Source organism: Microcebus murinus, chromosome 21, assembly GCF_040939455.1.
Source record: "Microcebus murinus isolate Inina chromosome 21, M.murinus_Inina_mat1.0, whole genome shotgun sequence".
NCBI classification, from domain to species: domain Eukaryota; kingdom Metazoa; phylum Chordata; class Mammalia; order Primates; family Cheirogaleidae; genus Microcebus; species Microcebus murinus.
In genome coordinates, this window is record NC_134124.1 from 8,398,622 (window position 1) to 8,415,987 (window position 17,366).

The 17,366-nt window shown below is 35.8% G+C and overlaps 1 protein-coding gene across 14 annotated transcripts in view; it reads left to right on the top strand.

Annotated features, from left to right (window-relative positions):
* The window catches only part of ANKHD1 (ankyrin repeat and KH domain containing 1), a 142,426-nt gene that overhangs the window by 60,857 nt on the left and 64,203 nt on the right, over positions 1-17,366 (top strand). For 8 of the 14 annotated variants that reach the window (XM_012748869.2, XM_012748872.2, XM_012748874.2 and 5 more), the window contains exon 11: positions 6,281-6,337. The exons of 5 other annotated variants lie outside the window; for them this stretch is intronic. In XM_012748869.2, coding sequence (XP_012604323.1) covers positions 6,281-6,337 — 57 coding nt within the window. Of the gene's footprint in view, positions 1-6,280; positions 10,029-17,366 lie in introns of those variants that run through there. One more of the 14 variants, XM_012748884.3, reaches the window with a different exon arrangement.

A 17,366-nucleotide genomic window follows, 5' to 3' on the forward strand; every position in this document is an offset into this window, starting at 1 on the left:
CTCAGATTTCCCATAATGGGTTAGGTGCCGTGGTTCATGCCAGCACTTTGGGAGGCTGAGGCTGGAGGATCACTTGAGGCCAGGAGTTCAAGGCCAGCCTGGATAACATAGCAAGCAAAATCCTGTCTCTACAAAATATTTTAAAAATTAACAGTGTGTACTGGTGCATGCCTGTGGTCCTAGCTACTTGGGAAGCTGAAGTGGGAGGATCGCTTGAGCCCAGGTGTCCGAGGTTACAATGAGCTGTGATTGTGCCACTGCACTCTAGCCTGGCTGACAGACAGTGAGACCCAGTCTCTAAAAAGAAAATTTTTTTTTAAATAAAAAACATTTCCCATAGCAAACAACTAACTTAGATATTAGAGAAAGCAAATACATTCTAGTTATGTTCATATAAAGAAATTTTATGATTCAACTTAGCATTTTATAGGCCTATATTGCTATTCAAAAGTAAATCTACTAAAAGGAAGAAATGCCTGTGGAAGAAAGACATTCTGTAATCCTATATCTGAATTGGAGGTCTCATGAGTGACAAAGTCTACACTTAGCTATTTAGAAAGCACTGATGCCACTGAACATTAGAAAAGGCACCTAAATTTTTATCATGGCCATCACATTACTGATTTATAAGCAAATACTTGCCACACTATTCTTATCTGTAAAATGAAATTTAATAATATCTTATGGACTATTTGTAATTTAGGATTTAGAAGGAAGCAATACAGTATAGTAGAAAGTGCCTTTTCCTGTGCTGGGAGATATGAAACTTGGATTCTTACTTTGTCTCTGCTGAGTATCCTTGGGCAAATTATTTAAATTCCCTAGGCTTCTTTTGTTGTTGTTCTTCCTTTTCCTCCTCCTCTTCCTTTTCCAATTTTTATGAGGGTTTTGGACCAGGTGATCTTTAATGACCTGGCTGCAGAAATCTAATTTCATGATTTTTAAAGAACAAATTAATCCAACTATATGTCTGGAGGTATTAGATGGATTTGATGATCTTGAGTGCTTTGTTAGCCCAAGGATGTATAAAGTGCTATGAGATCCTCAAAGAAATTAATTTTTAAGATATCAGTTATCATTACTTACAGTGGTGACATGTTATATACATTATTTTCTCTCTTAAAATCTTTGTATATCCTAGATGCATCATAAATGACACCAAACATTATTTGGGGGTTATTTTTAATGAAAACTTAGCAGATTTAGCTTATTAGCTATTATAAAGTACTTTATAGTTTATTTTAATACTTAAAAAGTTTTTTGGTTTTTTTTTTTAGACAGAGTCTCACTTTGTTGCCCAGGCTAGAGTGAGTGCCGTGGCATCGGCCTAGCTCACAGCAACCTCAGACTCCTGGGCTCAAGTAATCCTTCTGTCTCAGCCTCCCGAGTAGCTGGGACTACAGGCATGCGCCACCATGCCTGGCTAATTTTTTCTATATATATTTTAGTTGGCCAATTAATTTCTTTCTATTTATAGTAGAGACAGGTCTCGCTCTTGCTCAGGCTGGTTTTGAACTCCTGACCTTGAGCAATCCGCCCGCCTCGGCCTCCCAGAGTGCTAGGATTACAGGCGTAAGCCACCGCACCTGGCCTGGTTTTTTTTTTTTGAGACAGAGTCTCGCTTTGTTGCCCAGGCTAGAGTGAGTGTCATGGCGTCAGCCTAACTCACAGCAACCTCAAAGTCCTGGGCTCAAGTAATCCTGCTGCCTCAGCCTCCCAAGTAGCTGGGACTACAGACATGCGCCACTATGCCTGGCTAATTTTTTCCATATATGTTTAGTTGGCCAATTAATTTATTTCTATTTATAGTAGATACGAGGTCTGGCTCTTGCTCTGGCTGGTTTCGAACTTCTGACCTTGAGCAATCCACCCATCTTGGCCTCCCAGAGTGCTAAGATTACAGGCTTGAGTCACTGGCTGGCCCTTAAAAGTTTTTAATCCCGAAAGTATACAGTTGCCTAAGGCTATCCCAAAAAAGAATAATCTGGCATTATAATGCTAAATCTCTTCTGTCCTAAGTGTTTTTTCTCTCAGTATTTTATCCTACTTAAATATTATCAAAGAAGTAGGAAGATTTTCTTTGATTAAACAATTTCTTCTTCTCTTATGGAATATTAAGGTTAGTTAACAATATAGTTTTTCTTCTGAAGCTAAGATGTCCTTTAAAAGAAAAGAGAAAAATTTTTGCAAAACAATATACTTTTTCCAGTTATTTTGGGAATTATTCAGTTATAAATTTATTCTTTTTTCCCCTGCAGTTAAAGATTATTACAATAATCAGCAGAATAAACTTGTGTTTATATCCTGTTCTTATTATATGTGCCTTCAAACATCTCAAAATTTTCTTTGTTTAGGACTCCTTTTTCAGTTTTGGTTTTCAAGCAATGTTCAATGAAAAACAAGGAATTTAGAATGCCATTTTACTTTCAGATGTTTACCACCTAGGGTAGTATAGGGATTAAGATACTCAAGGCCATGAGATAGAACTTGGTTTCTATCTTTATGTTCTTAATGAATCTGCTTTAGAAGAAGTAGATCAGAGAAAATAAATGGAATCAATCTGAAGAAGTATGGTAGGGACCATACCTACCATACAGTGTTGCTAATTGTGGAGTCTTTGCCATATTGAGAAATAGTCCTGTGCCTCATTATTGTGGTTAAATTTTTATCTAAAATAACAAAAGTTCGTAATTACTTCACACAAATATTTTTTTCTTATTTTTAAATAGGTCATACATTTACATGGCTCAAAATTCACAAAGTATAAAAGTATCTCCTGGGCACCTGGTTTCCCTCCCCATGGGCAATAGATATTGTTTGTTTCTTTTATCTTTCCAGAGATATGGTATTATATGTGTGTGTGATGAAAGTCACATACATTGAAAGAAACATTCTTATCAGTGTTTAATTTTTTATATCATTCCTTACTGAAACAGAGTTTTTGTTTTTACTATACTGGTTTTCTCTATGGTGTTGACCATGGCTTTTAAAGGTTTATTATTTTTAACTTTTTAATAAAAATTGAAGCTCTTTTGCACTGATGAAGAAATTGGTTCCTTTAAACATATAATAGTCTGTCTATAACTGACTTTCATTACTAACCATAAAGTAAGCTTTCTGACCTTTGTTTTCCTGGAACATTATTTTACTGACTGAATGAACTATATCGGGCATTTTTCTAGAATTACTGAGCATTTGGAAACTAGGTGCTTGGGACACGGATACATTAGCACTCTCTGGTTCTTATTCCTGGAATTTATTTCCTTTTAAATGAGATTTGATATGGACTTCCCTTAAGATACAGAAAAATATTTTAAGGAGCAGGTTGTTTTCTATATTAAATCTTAAAAAATAGAAAATGTACACCAGGCCCACTTTTATAAGATTTTTTTAAAAATATAAGTAATATGTCGTATATCTTTCTGGACATTCTATACATTCAAACACACACAAATATATTACATATACATATTATATATGTAATATAATATCCGTCTATGTCAGCTTCAATAGATTTCTCATTCTTTTTCACAGGTAGACAGTGTTCTATATAATTTATTAACCATTTATCCACTCAAAAGTGTCTGAATAGGTAACAGGTTTTAAGTATTAAATGATACTGCAGTAAATATTGTTAAGCAAATTTATATATCTTTGCTACTTTTGTGAATGTATCTATAGGGATAAATTCCTGGAAGTGAAATTGCTGGTTATCAGGGGGTCTGTGTTTGAAATTTTGATAACTATTGCCAAACTGTTCAAAAATGTTGAACCAGTCTATACCCTTATTAACAATTGAGACCTTCTGATACCCCACATTCTCACAAACATGAATAGATTTCTTCTTTCTCTCTTTTGCTTCCTTCCTTCCTTCCTTCCTTCTGTTTTCTGGGGGTTGGCAAAACAATTTAATTTTCTAATCTCTGATCATAGTCCCAATGTTTGCATTATGTAAAAAAAATGTTCTCATTGTGTTTCAAGTAGCCCTATTTTGTTGCTCTCAAAGCTTTAGTGAACTATAGAAAACACAGGAATAAAGTTACTTTCTGGAAGAGTGTTGAGACATCATTTACAAATGCAAATTTTGAAATATTTTCAAATTTCTTTAAAAATCAAATTGATTTTAAAAAATCAAATATTCAGACAGCATTGACCACATTCTGAAAGACAAAGAGATTAATGTATCTTCCACCATAGAACTTTTATGTGTTATTTTAATATTCTCATTTATATTTAACATTTACATTCTGTTTTATTACCCTATTTCTCACAGTTTTTTAAACTTAAATATATATATCCACATTATATTGAAGTAGATTCAGTGTTTATCTTACTATTTATTCACATTATATAGCTTCTTAACTCCTGAGTTCCTTGACTTGACCCATCTTTTGGCTGGTTAGTACTGGTATTTTGATTTGAATTTATTCTCCTCAAAAAAGGAGTTCACAATGATGTGCATTTTTGAGAATACTGTATGTTGTATTTATAAATAAATGTAGCCATTTATAAAATTATTGAATTACTTGTTTTTTCCCCTCAAAAGTCTAAATCCTTTATATTGCTATCTTCTGGAACTGAGTATTACCAAAGCCTGCTGGACTATTCTCTATTATATGTGACTCTTTTCTGCCTGGATTATCATAAGATTTTTTTCATGAAACTTACACATCTGTGATTTTACCAGGATGTGTCTTATGTTGGTTATATCAGTTTTTTCTAAAGAGCAGGGAATGCTTTCAGTGTGAAGATTTTAGGTCTCATCTCTTCCTCCCCCTAATCCCCACCCCCAAGGAAAGTTTCCATCTGTTATATCTTTGAATACTTCTTTTTCTATTCCCTTATCTTTCTTTGGGGTATTTAGTATTCATATGTATCATGTTTATATTATCTTTGTCTAATACCTTTCTTTTCTTTGTCGTTTTCCCCTGTAGTTTCTTTCTGAAGTTTATCATCCAGGTCACTATTTTTTTCTGTATACTTGATGCTGTTTCCAGTGTGGTTTTCATGGTTTCATTATTACAGGTTGAGTATCCCTTATCTGCAATGCTTGAAACCAGGAGGGTTTCGGATTTTGGATTTTGGAATATTTGCAGAATATATACTGGTTGAGCATCCCTAATCTGAAAATCCAAAATCTGAAATGCTTCAGTGAGCATTTCCTGTGAGCATCATGTTGGCACTCAAAAAGTTTTAGATTTTGGAGCATTTCAGATTTGGGGATTAGGTATGCTCAACCTGTTTCTTCTACTCTTCCAACTAACTTTTAAATCTCTTGTTGTTGTATCACTTTGTTTAGCTATTTATTTAAAGAGTCCATGTTCTCTTTATTTGAAAGAATAGGGGAATATTTGACTAAAATTTTATTCTGTTACTGCTTTGGTAGGAGCTTCTTGATAGGTTCCATGTTGAATACTTTGTGGTTATAATTCATATTTAAATGGGGTTTGCTGTTGAAAATAATATGGGTGAGTGGGTGGCAGGGAAAGGAAGTGAGTCTTAATAGTCAGCTTCTTCGAATCATGTAGTTGTCTCTGGATACTTTCTTGCTGAACCTATACCATAGGGGATTATGTATCCCCTTAGGGTAAGCACATCACTTAGGTAGGAAATTGGAGTGACTTAGAGTGAAGCCTTCTCTAGATCAGATTACTTTTATCTGGAGACTTAGTTGACTCTGGTCAATGACTAGAAAGCTTGTCACTGTTTCCTCAATTGTATCTATGTCTCACCATCAGATAGTTTCTCTCTGTCAAGTCTGGATACGGAGAAAATCCACATATTCCATCTCTCAAGTTCTTTTAAGGTTCTTGTTTAAGTTGTAAAACATGAGCACTAAGTACATTTATAATGGGGGGAAAAACTACGTAACTATTTATCTTATAGTATTTTCCTCCCCGCCTCCAACTTCTGATATTCCCAAATCTCTTGATTTCATTATTTTCCTTGGATAGATATTTTTAAATGTTGCTCATGTTTTTATGGCTTTTATTTTATTTTGAAACAAAGGCATGAGTTCAAATAATTCAGCAGAGTTATTTCTGCATATACTAAGGTTTATGTTGAAGTTTTATTGGTAGAGAATCACATTATCACACCCTAAAAAATTATTCATACTCTGCTCATGAGATTATGGTCTCAAAAGATGAGAATCTTTTTAGTTGAAGATCCTGAGTTAACAAAGCCCAGCATCTGAAGTACCAGTCACAAGGTCTTCATGGCCAAGTGTGATTTTTGTTTTTGGAATAAGATCCGTGAGTTCTTCTTTTTCCTTTCACAGGACAAGCAGGAGGACATGAAGACTATTTTGGAGGGCATAGATCCGGCCAAGCATCAGGTGAGGGTGGCCTTTGATGCTTGTAAGCTACTACATAAAAAATAGATGTTGTAGGTAACCAGAACTTTGGATATCTGAATTCCAGTCAACATGTTCCAGGACCCTGCTGGGTGACAAAGGAAATATTCTTCAATTAAAAAAGATTAAGAAGTCCTAATAAAAAGAGATTTATATTACTAGTAGTTTATTTCTTTAGTGAACTTTCTAAATGGTATTCCTAAAGAAGTCTCTTAGGTGAAAATAGATTTTCTTAGTCACATAGATCTTTTGCATTCTCCTTTATTGGGAGAGTTAGGATACCCTACGGAGAAAGTCTCAATTATAAAGTCCTTTGCGTTCAACTTTGTTCATCAAAAATCTGAACCTCATATTTAGGATGATATATTGAACTGTTTTTATATAATCCTCAAATAAACAAAAAAAATTAGTGAAACCTTTACTATATATTCTTCATTCCCTAGTTTATATAAACTAAAAGTTTAAAATGTTCTTCTTAAAATTGTCTCATATTATCTCATTCTGAAATTGTTTTTTTGTTTGTTTTTTTGTGTTTTTTTTTTGAGAGAGTCTCACTCTGTTGCCCCAGGTAGAGTGCAGTGGCGTCATCATAACTCACTGCAACCTCAAACTCCTGGGCCCAAGTGATCCTCCTGCCTCAGCCTCCTGAGTAGCTGGGACTACAGGTGCGCACCATCACCACCACCTAATTTTTTCTGTTTTTGGTAGAGATTGGGCCTCGCTCTTGCTCAGGCTGCTCTTAAACTCCTGACCTCAAGCGATCCTCCCACCTCAGGCTCCCAGAGTGCTAGGATTACAGACATGAGCCACCCTACCTGGCCTGAAATTGATTTTTAAGAAGGTGAATATTTGTTCAGAGGAAACATTTCTTTTGGAAAACAATGTATGAAATTGTGCCTGGTAGTTTTAAAAGTCAAACAGATTTAATATAGATTGTAATTCAGAGATATTTGTTTAAACTCAGGAGCAGTTCTTGATTTTTAAATTAGGGATAAATTGTGATTGGATCACAAATAACTTCAGCCATCTAAAATACATTTCTTAATACCAAGCCATTCTTAATCATGATGCTTATTAAATATCTTCATTCTTGGCTTACTGAATGAGAAGCTGTTATATTCATTCTATTTTGAACTAAGTATATAAATTTATTTCATAAAATATTATGTGAAAATGTGAGCTTTTACTCAGTTTGCATATTCGTAGGCTCCTATCAAGAATGTAAAGCTGAGTGTTATTTCAGATAAAGTACTTCTTCCTGGATTTGTTAGAGGAAATGTGATTGTAAATCTGTCTCTCTAGCTGCAAGTCTCAAATTTTGGATTTTCTAAAATAAATAGAGGTTCTGATTTAGTAGATCTGAAATGGGGAGTCTGCATTGACATCCCAGGATTTTCTGAGGACAAGTTCTCCCTACTTCACACTTTGAGACATTGCTAGAATCTATACAGATTATTCTGCATTGTTGTTGAGTTGTGTTCATTTTCCATCTTTGTTTTATAATTCTTCTTCCATCCAAACTTATAATTTGGTTTTCTCTCAGTTACTTATAGTTTGTAGAAAATGTGCTAGACACAGGCCTTAGGATAGTGCCTCTTAATCTTTTGGCTATCTCAGTTCTCCTGAGAGATATGATTCCAATCAGTAATAATAGATCAATAAGGTAATTGAAACACAGTGGTGGGTTGGAAGAACATACCCCCCATTGGGAAAGTATCAGAATCCTCTAATATATACGGTATAAAATAGTCTCCTTCTCTTTCCCGATGATTTGTCATTTTCTCTAGAGAATGTCCTTCCTCCAACTCCAAGAGACACTGCCTCTGTGATATAGTGATAATTCTTAAATGTATTTCTTGGGTACTCTGTGTCTGTGATTTTAAGGGAAATCAACTTATTTTAAAGAAAATTAATTTCATTTAAAATTAAGTTTTGTTATCTAAAGCCAAACAGAAAAAATAGTTCCACCTTTTTTTCTCATAGTGCTCATTCATTGGAAGCAGAATTTTGCAGTGTACTTTTCATAAATAAGTCGTTAGGGAGCTTATGAGCTTTAATTATCGTATAAGATCATTAAATATGAAATGTCCGATTTTGAATCAAAAGTGTAGTTTATTATATCTCAAACACGAAGCAGTACAGTTACTCAAAGTTGGCACCTAAACTGTCAGCATAGTTTTGCCATCTTAACAATAGCTTATTTATGCCAGCAGCAAAGAAATTCTGGAGAATAAGTGGTGATGAAATCACAAAAGGTGTTTTCCACAATTTGTTGAGAATTGAATACTTTTCCTTGCAGGAAGTAGTCCAAAGCCTGGAGGAAGTGGTAGTCTGTTAGTGCAAGGTCTGGTGAATATGGTGGATGACAGAGTTTTTAAGTCCAGCCTCTGTAGTTTTTGAGCAGCTGTTATTTGTGGTTGAGCATTATCTTGCAAGAGGATTGGCCTTCTTAATCATAAGCATCCTCATCATTTTGTCCAGTTGATTACAGTAGACATCCACTGTAATTGATTGTCCAGGTTTCATGAAGCCGTAGTAGATAAAACCAACACTGGAGCACCAAACAGATACCATTAGCTTTTTTTTTTAATGAATAGTCTGTTTTAGACCGTGTTTTGGCACTTCATCTTTATCCAACTATTGTGCCGCATATTTGAGATTGTCAAAAGAATCCATTTTTAATTACATGTAACAATATGGTGTAGAATGGTTCACTTTTATGTTTGACAGCAAAGAAAGGCAAACTTAGAGACAATTTCTCTCCTGACACTTGTGTAATTCATGTGGTACCTATCTATTCAGTTTCTTTATCTTGCTCATTTGTTTGAGATGGCCCAGTATAGTTGGAATAGTAATGTCAAACCTTGCAGCTAATTCATGCATAGGTTGAGATGGATTTGCTTCTACTACAGCTCTCAGCTCATCATTATTCACCTCGGTCTCAGGTCACCCATGTGGCTTACCAGAACTGAACTTCTCAAATCATTGATATACTGTGTGTTCGTTAGCCACATCCTTCCCAAACACTTTGTTGATATTTTGAACTGTCTGCACAGCATTGGTTCCATGACAGAACTCATATTTGAAAATAACACAAATTTTTTACTTATCCATGGTTTTGCAAAAATTGCTCTAAAAAAAAATTGAAAGATAACCACAAGCCAAACCGTGTATTTGAAAGAATGATGACGTGCCTTTACAATAAAAATAAAACAAGAAGCATCAAAGTGACACGTCTGAGAGATCAACTGTCAAACTTAGTACTTAAGGAAATCGGACATTTCATACTTAATAAGCTAATACTTGTCAATATATTTCACTTGTTAGTGATTAGCTTAGCTTAATAAACTTTAAATATGGAGGCCAGGTATGGTGGCTCATGCTTGTAATCCTAGTACTCTGGGAGGAGGTCAAGGTGGGAGGATTGCATGAAGCCAGGAGTTTGAGACCAACCTGAACAAGAGCGAGATTCTGTCTCTGCAAAAAATAGAAAAATCAGTCAGGCATGGTAGCTCACATCTGTAGTCGCAGCTTCTCTAGAAGCTGAAGCAGGAGGATTACTTGAACCCAGGAATTTGAGGTTGCAGTGAGCTGTGATCATGCCACTGCACTCTAGCCTGGGCAACAAAGCAAGACCCTGTCTCGTGATAAAAAAAAAAAAAAAAAAAAACAAGTTTAAATGTGACCTCTCAACTTTTTTTGTTTTTTGGAGTCAGAGTCTTTCTCTCTCTCTCTCTCTCTTTTTTCTTTTTTAGACAGAGTCTCACTGTGTTGCCCAGGGTGGTGTGCCATGGCAAACTCCTGGGCTCAAGTGATCCTCCTGCCTCAGCCTCCTGAGTAGCTGGGACTACAGGCATGCGCCACCATGCTGGGCTAAGTTTTTTCTATATATTTTTAATTGGTCAATTAATTTCTATTTTTAGTAGAGAGGGGGTCTTGTTCTTGCTCAGGCTGGTTTTGAACTCCTGACCTTGAGCGATCCTCCCGCCTCAGCCTCCCAGAGTGCTAGGAATACAGGCATGAGCCATTGCTCCCAGCCCAGGGTCTCTGTTGCCTGAGATAGAGTGCAGTGGCATCATCATAGCTCACTGCAACTTCCAACTCCTGGGCTCAAGGAATCCTCCTGCCTCAGCCTTCCAAGTAGCTAGGACTACAAGCACATGCCACCATGCCTGGCTAATTTTTTTAATTTTTTAGTAGAAATAGGGTTTCAGTTTTGCTCAGGCTGGTCTTGAACTCATGAGCTAATGTGATTCTCCTGCCTCAGCCTCCCAAAGTGCTAGGATTACACATGTGCCTGGCTGACTTCTCACTTTTTTTTTTTTTTTTTTTTTTCAGACAGAGTCTCGCTTTGTTGCCCAGGCTAGAGTGAGTGCCGTGGCGTCAGCCTAGCTCACAGCAACCTCAAACTCCTGGGCTCGAGTGATCCTTCTGCCTCAGCCTCCCGGGTAGCTGGGACTACAGGCATGCGCCACCATGCCCGGCTAATTTTTTATATATATATATCAGTTGGCCAATTAATTTCTTTCTATTTATAGTAGAGACAGGGTCTCGCTCTTGCTCAGGCTGGTTTTGAACTCCTGACCTTGAGCAATCCGCCCGCCTCGGCCTCCCAAGAGCTAGGATTACAGGCGTGAGCCACAGCGCCCGGCCACTTCTCACTTTTTAATGTTAACTTTTTATTAAGGAATAGCATACATGCATATTTTTAAATTTTACTAGTCAAAACTGGGAAACTTGTCAATTTTTTGTCTAAAACTACCTACCTGTAAAATATACAAAACTCCTAATAATACTTTTTTTTTTTAGAAAAAGGCCAAGTTCTTTCTTTGTAGATTATTGTGTATTGAATGAGTTCTTTTCAGGTATCTCAAGGTTGTTTAAATATAAGTACAAATGACTTCTAGTCAAGAAGGTAAAGTCACTTTTAGTACATTTGGAAACCTCTCTGACATACCATTTCAAGTATATAGAAATTATAAATAAAATATGGGAGAAAAATGAATCTAAAAATATGTAGTTGTGCCTGCCAGAAACAAGATTAAAGATCTCTGTGGACTAGAAATCAAGCTGAAGATATACTTCCAAGGAGAATTAAGGCTAAAAAAATGGGCAGTAGGGGCTGGGATTTCAAATTGTGTAGGAGAATCAGACTGAATGCGTTTCACATAGAGCAGGCCAGTAGATTTAGTCTACTTGAATAAAGCAAGGAACCAGGATAATATTGTCCTACTTGTGAATTAAGATGGGAAAAACCTGGAGCAACTGTCCAGAGTACAGTTAGAAATTAGCAAATTGATATAGATAGCAAGGACAGTAATGTAACTGATTACATTACTTGAAATTGAAATAAAATACGTTAATCCTGAGAATTCTAAACATTTATTTTAAACTATGACCAACATCCATAAAACAATGTGAGATAATAAAACAAAAGCTGATAATTATAAAGAATAGGTAGGTACAGCTTCTTGGCCTTCTGACTAAGACCGAGTGAAGAGCAGGGTATAAAATAAGGTTTGAGGGGAAAAACTCAATATTTAGGGTAAAACAGTATATTAGACACAGTTGAATAAGTTAGTGAATGAATTAACGAATGAGGCAATAAAACAAGAAATAATACAATATAGTGTAAAATAAAGAGATAGAAAATATGAAAGAGAAATTGAGAAAAAGAAGCTAGATTAAGAAGCTCCACCATGCATCTATTGGAAATTCCTGAAGGAGAGGATAGAAATGGAAGGGAGAGAAGAGATAATAATGGATAATTTTCTAGAATTGAAGCCAGACATAAACCCTTGACTGAAAACTCGTATCAGTCACTAAGCAGAACAAATGAAATGTAGAATTTTAAGGGTAAAGAAAAATATCTCAAAAGCTACCAGAGAGGGAAAATACATTACCTACAAATGAGCAACCATAAAATTTTTGATAGTCTCATCAATAATAAATCACAGAAAAAAATAGGAAGTAATGTTCTCAAAATACCAAGATAAAATCACACAGTAGTTGTGATAAAATTGTAATAAAATTCAACAGTAGTTGAATTCTTTACTCAACTACCATTCCTGAGAGGGAATAATAAGCATATTTTCAAATCTACAAAGAATGAAAGAGCTTACCACTGTTAGACTCTTGCCAAAAGAAATGCTAGAAGATACATACATCAATAAGAAGAAAATTGACTCCAGCAAAACACATACTTTCATTGGTTACAAAAAAAAAATTGAAAAAATATTTTTAATAAAAAAAGAATAAAATTAAAATAAAAAGAAACAAAAAGAAAATTGAGGAAGGTATGGGATACAAGAAACTACAGTAAGCAAAAAATTACCAATAGAAATATTTGAGTTTAAAAACCTAAATTTTAGGTTTTTTAATATTTAAGACTAAAGTTTTAGTACTACTAAAATTCTAGACAATAGCATAAAATTCAAAAAGATATTAGGGGATTAAAAAGCTATTCTGGAATCCTTTTGTTGTTCAGAAGGAGGAAGAGAAAGTACTGAATAACTTTTAAAAGATTAATTTTAGAAAAATATATCAGTAATCATAACAAATATAAAGCTATTAAAAAACTCCATTGTTAAAGGACATAAGGTTTTGAAATTAGATTCACAATCAGAATCTAGCAAATGCTGTTTGCAGTAGACAAACCTAAAGCAAAATGACAGGAAAAGGTTGACAGCATGATGGACAAAGTTATGTAAGGTAATATTGATCAGACAAAATGAAATTTTAAACTGAAAGCATTTTTAGAAGTACTCCTCCAACTAACATAATAATCAGTTACTAATCAGTAACTAATAATTTATCTTCCCAATAAAATAGAAAACTGCAAAATTACAAGGAAAATGGCCAGATCTGCATTTGTAGTGGTGGAATTTTTTCACACACTTCTCTATGACACTGGTACATCAAATAAAACAATCATTAAAAATAGAAAAATTAAATTGTCTCTTACAGAGAGCTAGCATTCTGCTTCCAATAAATATACTGTATATTCTTTTCTAATAAATGGAATGTTTATAAAAATTGTCCATGTTTTAGGCCTCAGAAAAGTCCTGAGAAACTCCTAAACTCCTTATCATATGGGCTGCATTCTCTAATCTCTATTGCTTTAAAATAACAAATCAGCAATAAAATCTTTTTTAAGCCTTTACATTTGGAAATTGGAGAAAAATACATATGCATAATTCAGGACGTTAGAGGCATCCAATACAAATTACAAAGTAGAAACTGAATTACTAGAAAAACACTACACTCCAAAACTTAGTGGAGGGGTGAGGAGAATACAGTTAAAGTGGTTCTTAGAAGGAAAATTACAAGCCGGGTGCGGTGGCTCACGCCTGTAATCCTAGCACTCTGGGAGGCCAAGGTGGGCAGATTGCTCAACGTCAGGAGTTCGAAACCAGCCTGAGCAAGAGCGAGACCCCCGTCTCTACTAAAAATAGAAAGAAACTAATTGGCCAACTGATATATATAGAAAAAATTAGCCGGGCATGGTGGCGCATGCCTGTAGTCCCAGCTACTTGGGAGGCTGAGGCAGCAGGATCGCTTGAGCCCAGGAGTTTGAGGTTGCTGTGAGCTAGGCTGACACTATGGCACTCACTCTAGCCTGGGCAACAAAGCGAGACACTGTCTCAAAAAATAAATAAATAAAAAGAAGGAAAATTATAGCCCTATATGTAAATATATTAAAATGCAAAAAATTAAAGCTAATAAGAGGACAACAGCACAAAGGAAAGAGGAAATAATAAAGATAAAAGCAAAAGTTAATACAATAAATAAATGGCATTTGATTAAACTAAAAAGCTTCTGTACACCTAAGGAAACAATCAACAGAACAAATAGACAACCTACAGAATGGGAGAAAATACTCATGAGTTACACATCCAATAAAGGCTAATAACCAGAATATACAAAGAACTCAAGCAAATCCTCAAGAAGAAACCAAACATCCCTATTAAAAATTGGGCAAAAGACATAAACAGAAGCTTCTCAAAAGAAGAAAGACAAATGTATGAAATAAACGTATGAAAATAAATGTATGAAAAAATGCCCGTCATTAATCATTAGGGAAATGCAAATTAAAACCACAATGAGATATCTCCTTATCCCAATCAGAATGGCTTTTATTGAAAAGTCCAAAAACAATAGATGCTGGCATGGATGCAGAGAGAAAGGAATGCTTATACACTGTTGGTGGGACTGCAAATTAGTACAACTTTTAGGGAGAACAGTATGGAGATTCCTCAAAGAACTAAAAGTAGACCTAACATTTGATCCAGCCATCCCACTATTGGGTATTTTCCCAAAGCTAAAGAAGACTTTTCTTAAAAAGACACCTGCACTCAAATGTTTATTGTAGCACAATTCACAATTGTGAAGATGTGGAATCAACCCAAGTGCCCATTAGTTTGAGTGGATTAATAAAATGTGGTATATGATACCATAGAGTACTATTCAGCAATAAAAAAGATGAATTAATACCTTTTGCAGCAATGTGGGTGGACTGAAGACCATTCTCCTAAGTGAATTATCTCAAGAATAGAAAAACAGGCTGGGTGCCGTGGCTCACGCCTGTAATCCTAGCACTCTGGGAGGCCAAGGAGGGAGGATTGCTTGAGCTCAGGAGTTCAGGACCAGCTTGAGCAAGAGTGAGACCCTGTCTCTACTAAAAATAGAAGAAAAAAAATTAGCTGGGCATGCTGGTGCCCCCCAGTAGTGCCAGCTACTCAGGAGGCTGAGGCAGGAGGATCACCCAGGAGTTTCACGTTGCAGTGTGCTATGATAATGCCACTGCACTCTACCTGGGGTGACAGAGAAAGACTCTGTATCAAAAAAAAAAAGGAAAAGCAAACACCACATGCACTCACTATTAAATTGGAACTAACTGATGAGCATACATGTGCACAGAGGGAAGTAAAACTCAGTGGAAATCAATCAGAGGAACAGGGGTGAGGGGGATGGGGGGAAAAACCTACATAATGGATACTATGAACACTATTGGGTGACAGGCATACCTATAGTCAGGACTCAAGCATTACAGAAGTGGTCCATGTAACCTAAAACATTTGTACCTCCTTAATATTTTGGGGAAAAAAATTAATACAATATGGCCGGGCGCTGTGGCTCACGCCTGTAATCCTAGCTCTCTGGGAGGCCGAGGCGGGCGGATTGCTCAAGGTCAGGAGTTCAATACCAGCCTGAGCAAGAGCGAGACCCCGTCTCTACTATAAATAGAAAGAAATTAATTGGCCAACTGATATATATATATAAAAAATTAGCCGGGCATGGTGGCACATGCCTGTAGTCCCAGCTACTCGGGAGGCTGAGGCAGGAGGATCGCTTGAGCCCAGGAGTTTGAGGTTGCTGTGAGCAAGGCTGACGCCACGGCACTCACTCTAGCCTGGACAACAAAGTGAGACTCTGTCTCAAAAAAAAAAAAAAAAAAAATTAATACAATAGAAAACAATGAAAGAGATAAGAAAGAAAATATAGAATGAAGAGTAAAATTAAAAGTTGATTTTTTTTAAAAAAACAAGACTACTAAAAATAGATAAAATACGCCAGACAGGTTTTTTTTTTTTTTTTTTTGAGACAGAGTCTCGCTTTTGTTGCCCAGGCTAGAGTGAGTGCCGTGGCGTCAGCCTAGCTCACAGCAACCTCAAACTCCTGGGCTCAAGCAATCCTCCTGCCTCAGCCTCCTGAGTAGCTGGGACTACAGGCACGCGCCACCATGCCCGGCTAATTTTTTTATATATATATATTAGTTGGCCAATTAATTTCTTTCTATTTTTATAGTAGAGACAGGGTCTCGCTCAGGCTGGTTTTGAACTCCTAACCTTGAGCAATCCGCCTGCCTCGGCCTCCCAGAGTGCTAGGATTACAAGCGTGAGCCACCACGCCCGGCCTTTTTTTTTTTTTTTTGAGACAGAGTCTCGCTTTGTTGCCCAGGCTAGAATGAGTGGCGTGCAGTCAGCCTAGCTCACAGCATCCTCAAACTCCTGGGCTCAAGCAGTCCTTCTGCCTTAGCCTCCCGAGTAGCTGGGACTATAGGCATGCACCACCATGCCCAGCTAATTTTTTCTATATATATTAGTTGGCCAATTAATTTATTTCTATTTATAGTAGGGACGGGGTCTCGCTCTTGCTCAGGCTGGTTTTGAACTCCTGACCTCGAGCAATCCGCCCACCTCGGTCTCCCAAAGTGCTAGGATTACAGGCATGAGGCACCATGCCTGGCCTGAGACAGATTTTTTTAAGGGGGAAAGCACAAATAAACAGTGTAACCTTAAAGTGACTTACAACTATTTGATATAGTAGAAATCTGTAAAATTCATAGGGCAGTTATGAACAATCAGTAAATTTGAATACTCAGATAAAAGGAATACTGATTATTGCAGTACCTATATAAATTATCAAAATTGACTCTAGAATAGGAAACCTCAATAGAACAATAACCGTATATTACAAATTGAATCAGTAGTTTAATATTATACATCCAATGAAGGTAAGGGGTCCAAATAGATTTATGAGTGAATTTTATCAAAGTTTCAAGGGATAATTCCTATATAATTTATTCTAGCTGTTCCCAAGAACATAAAAAGAAATGTTAAACTACACAATATCTAAGTTTGTAGCCTTGGAAAATAATTTTCTGTGTTTATGAAGGGAAAAACTCAGAAATAATTTATATCCTAACATTTGTCTTGAACAAATATTGTCTATATTAATAAATCCAATATTCAAAAAATTAAGTATATAGCACATACAAATTTGATTCCTATTTTAAAAGAAGGATTTAGTGATCAGATACTTCGGGCAAGTGTTATATGTTATAGGATGTACATTATTAATTTTAGGACATAAAATACTACAAATACATTATAAAGATGTAGCATTGTTTTATCAACCATGTCCCCAAATGTAATTGTATTGTTCAAAACCGAATGAATGAATTTATAGGGAGGAAAATAAAATTGGTAGTTTTTTACACCTTTTATTT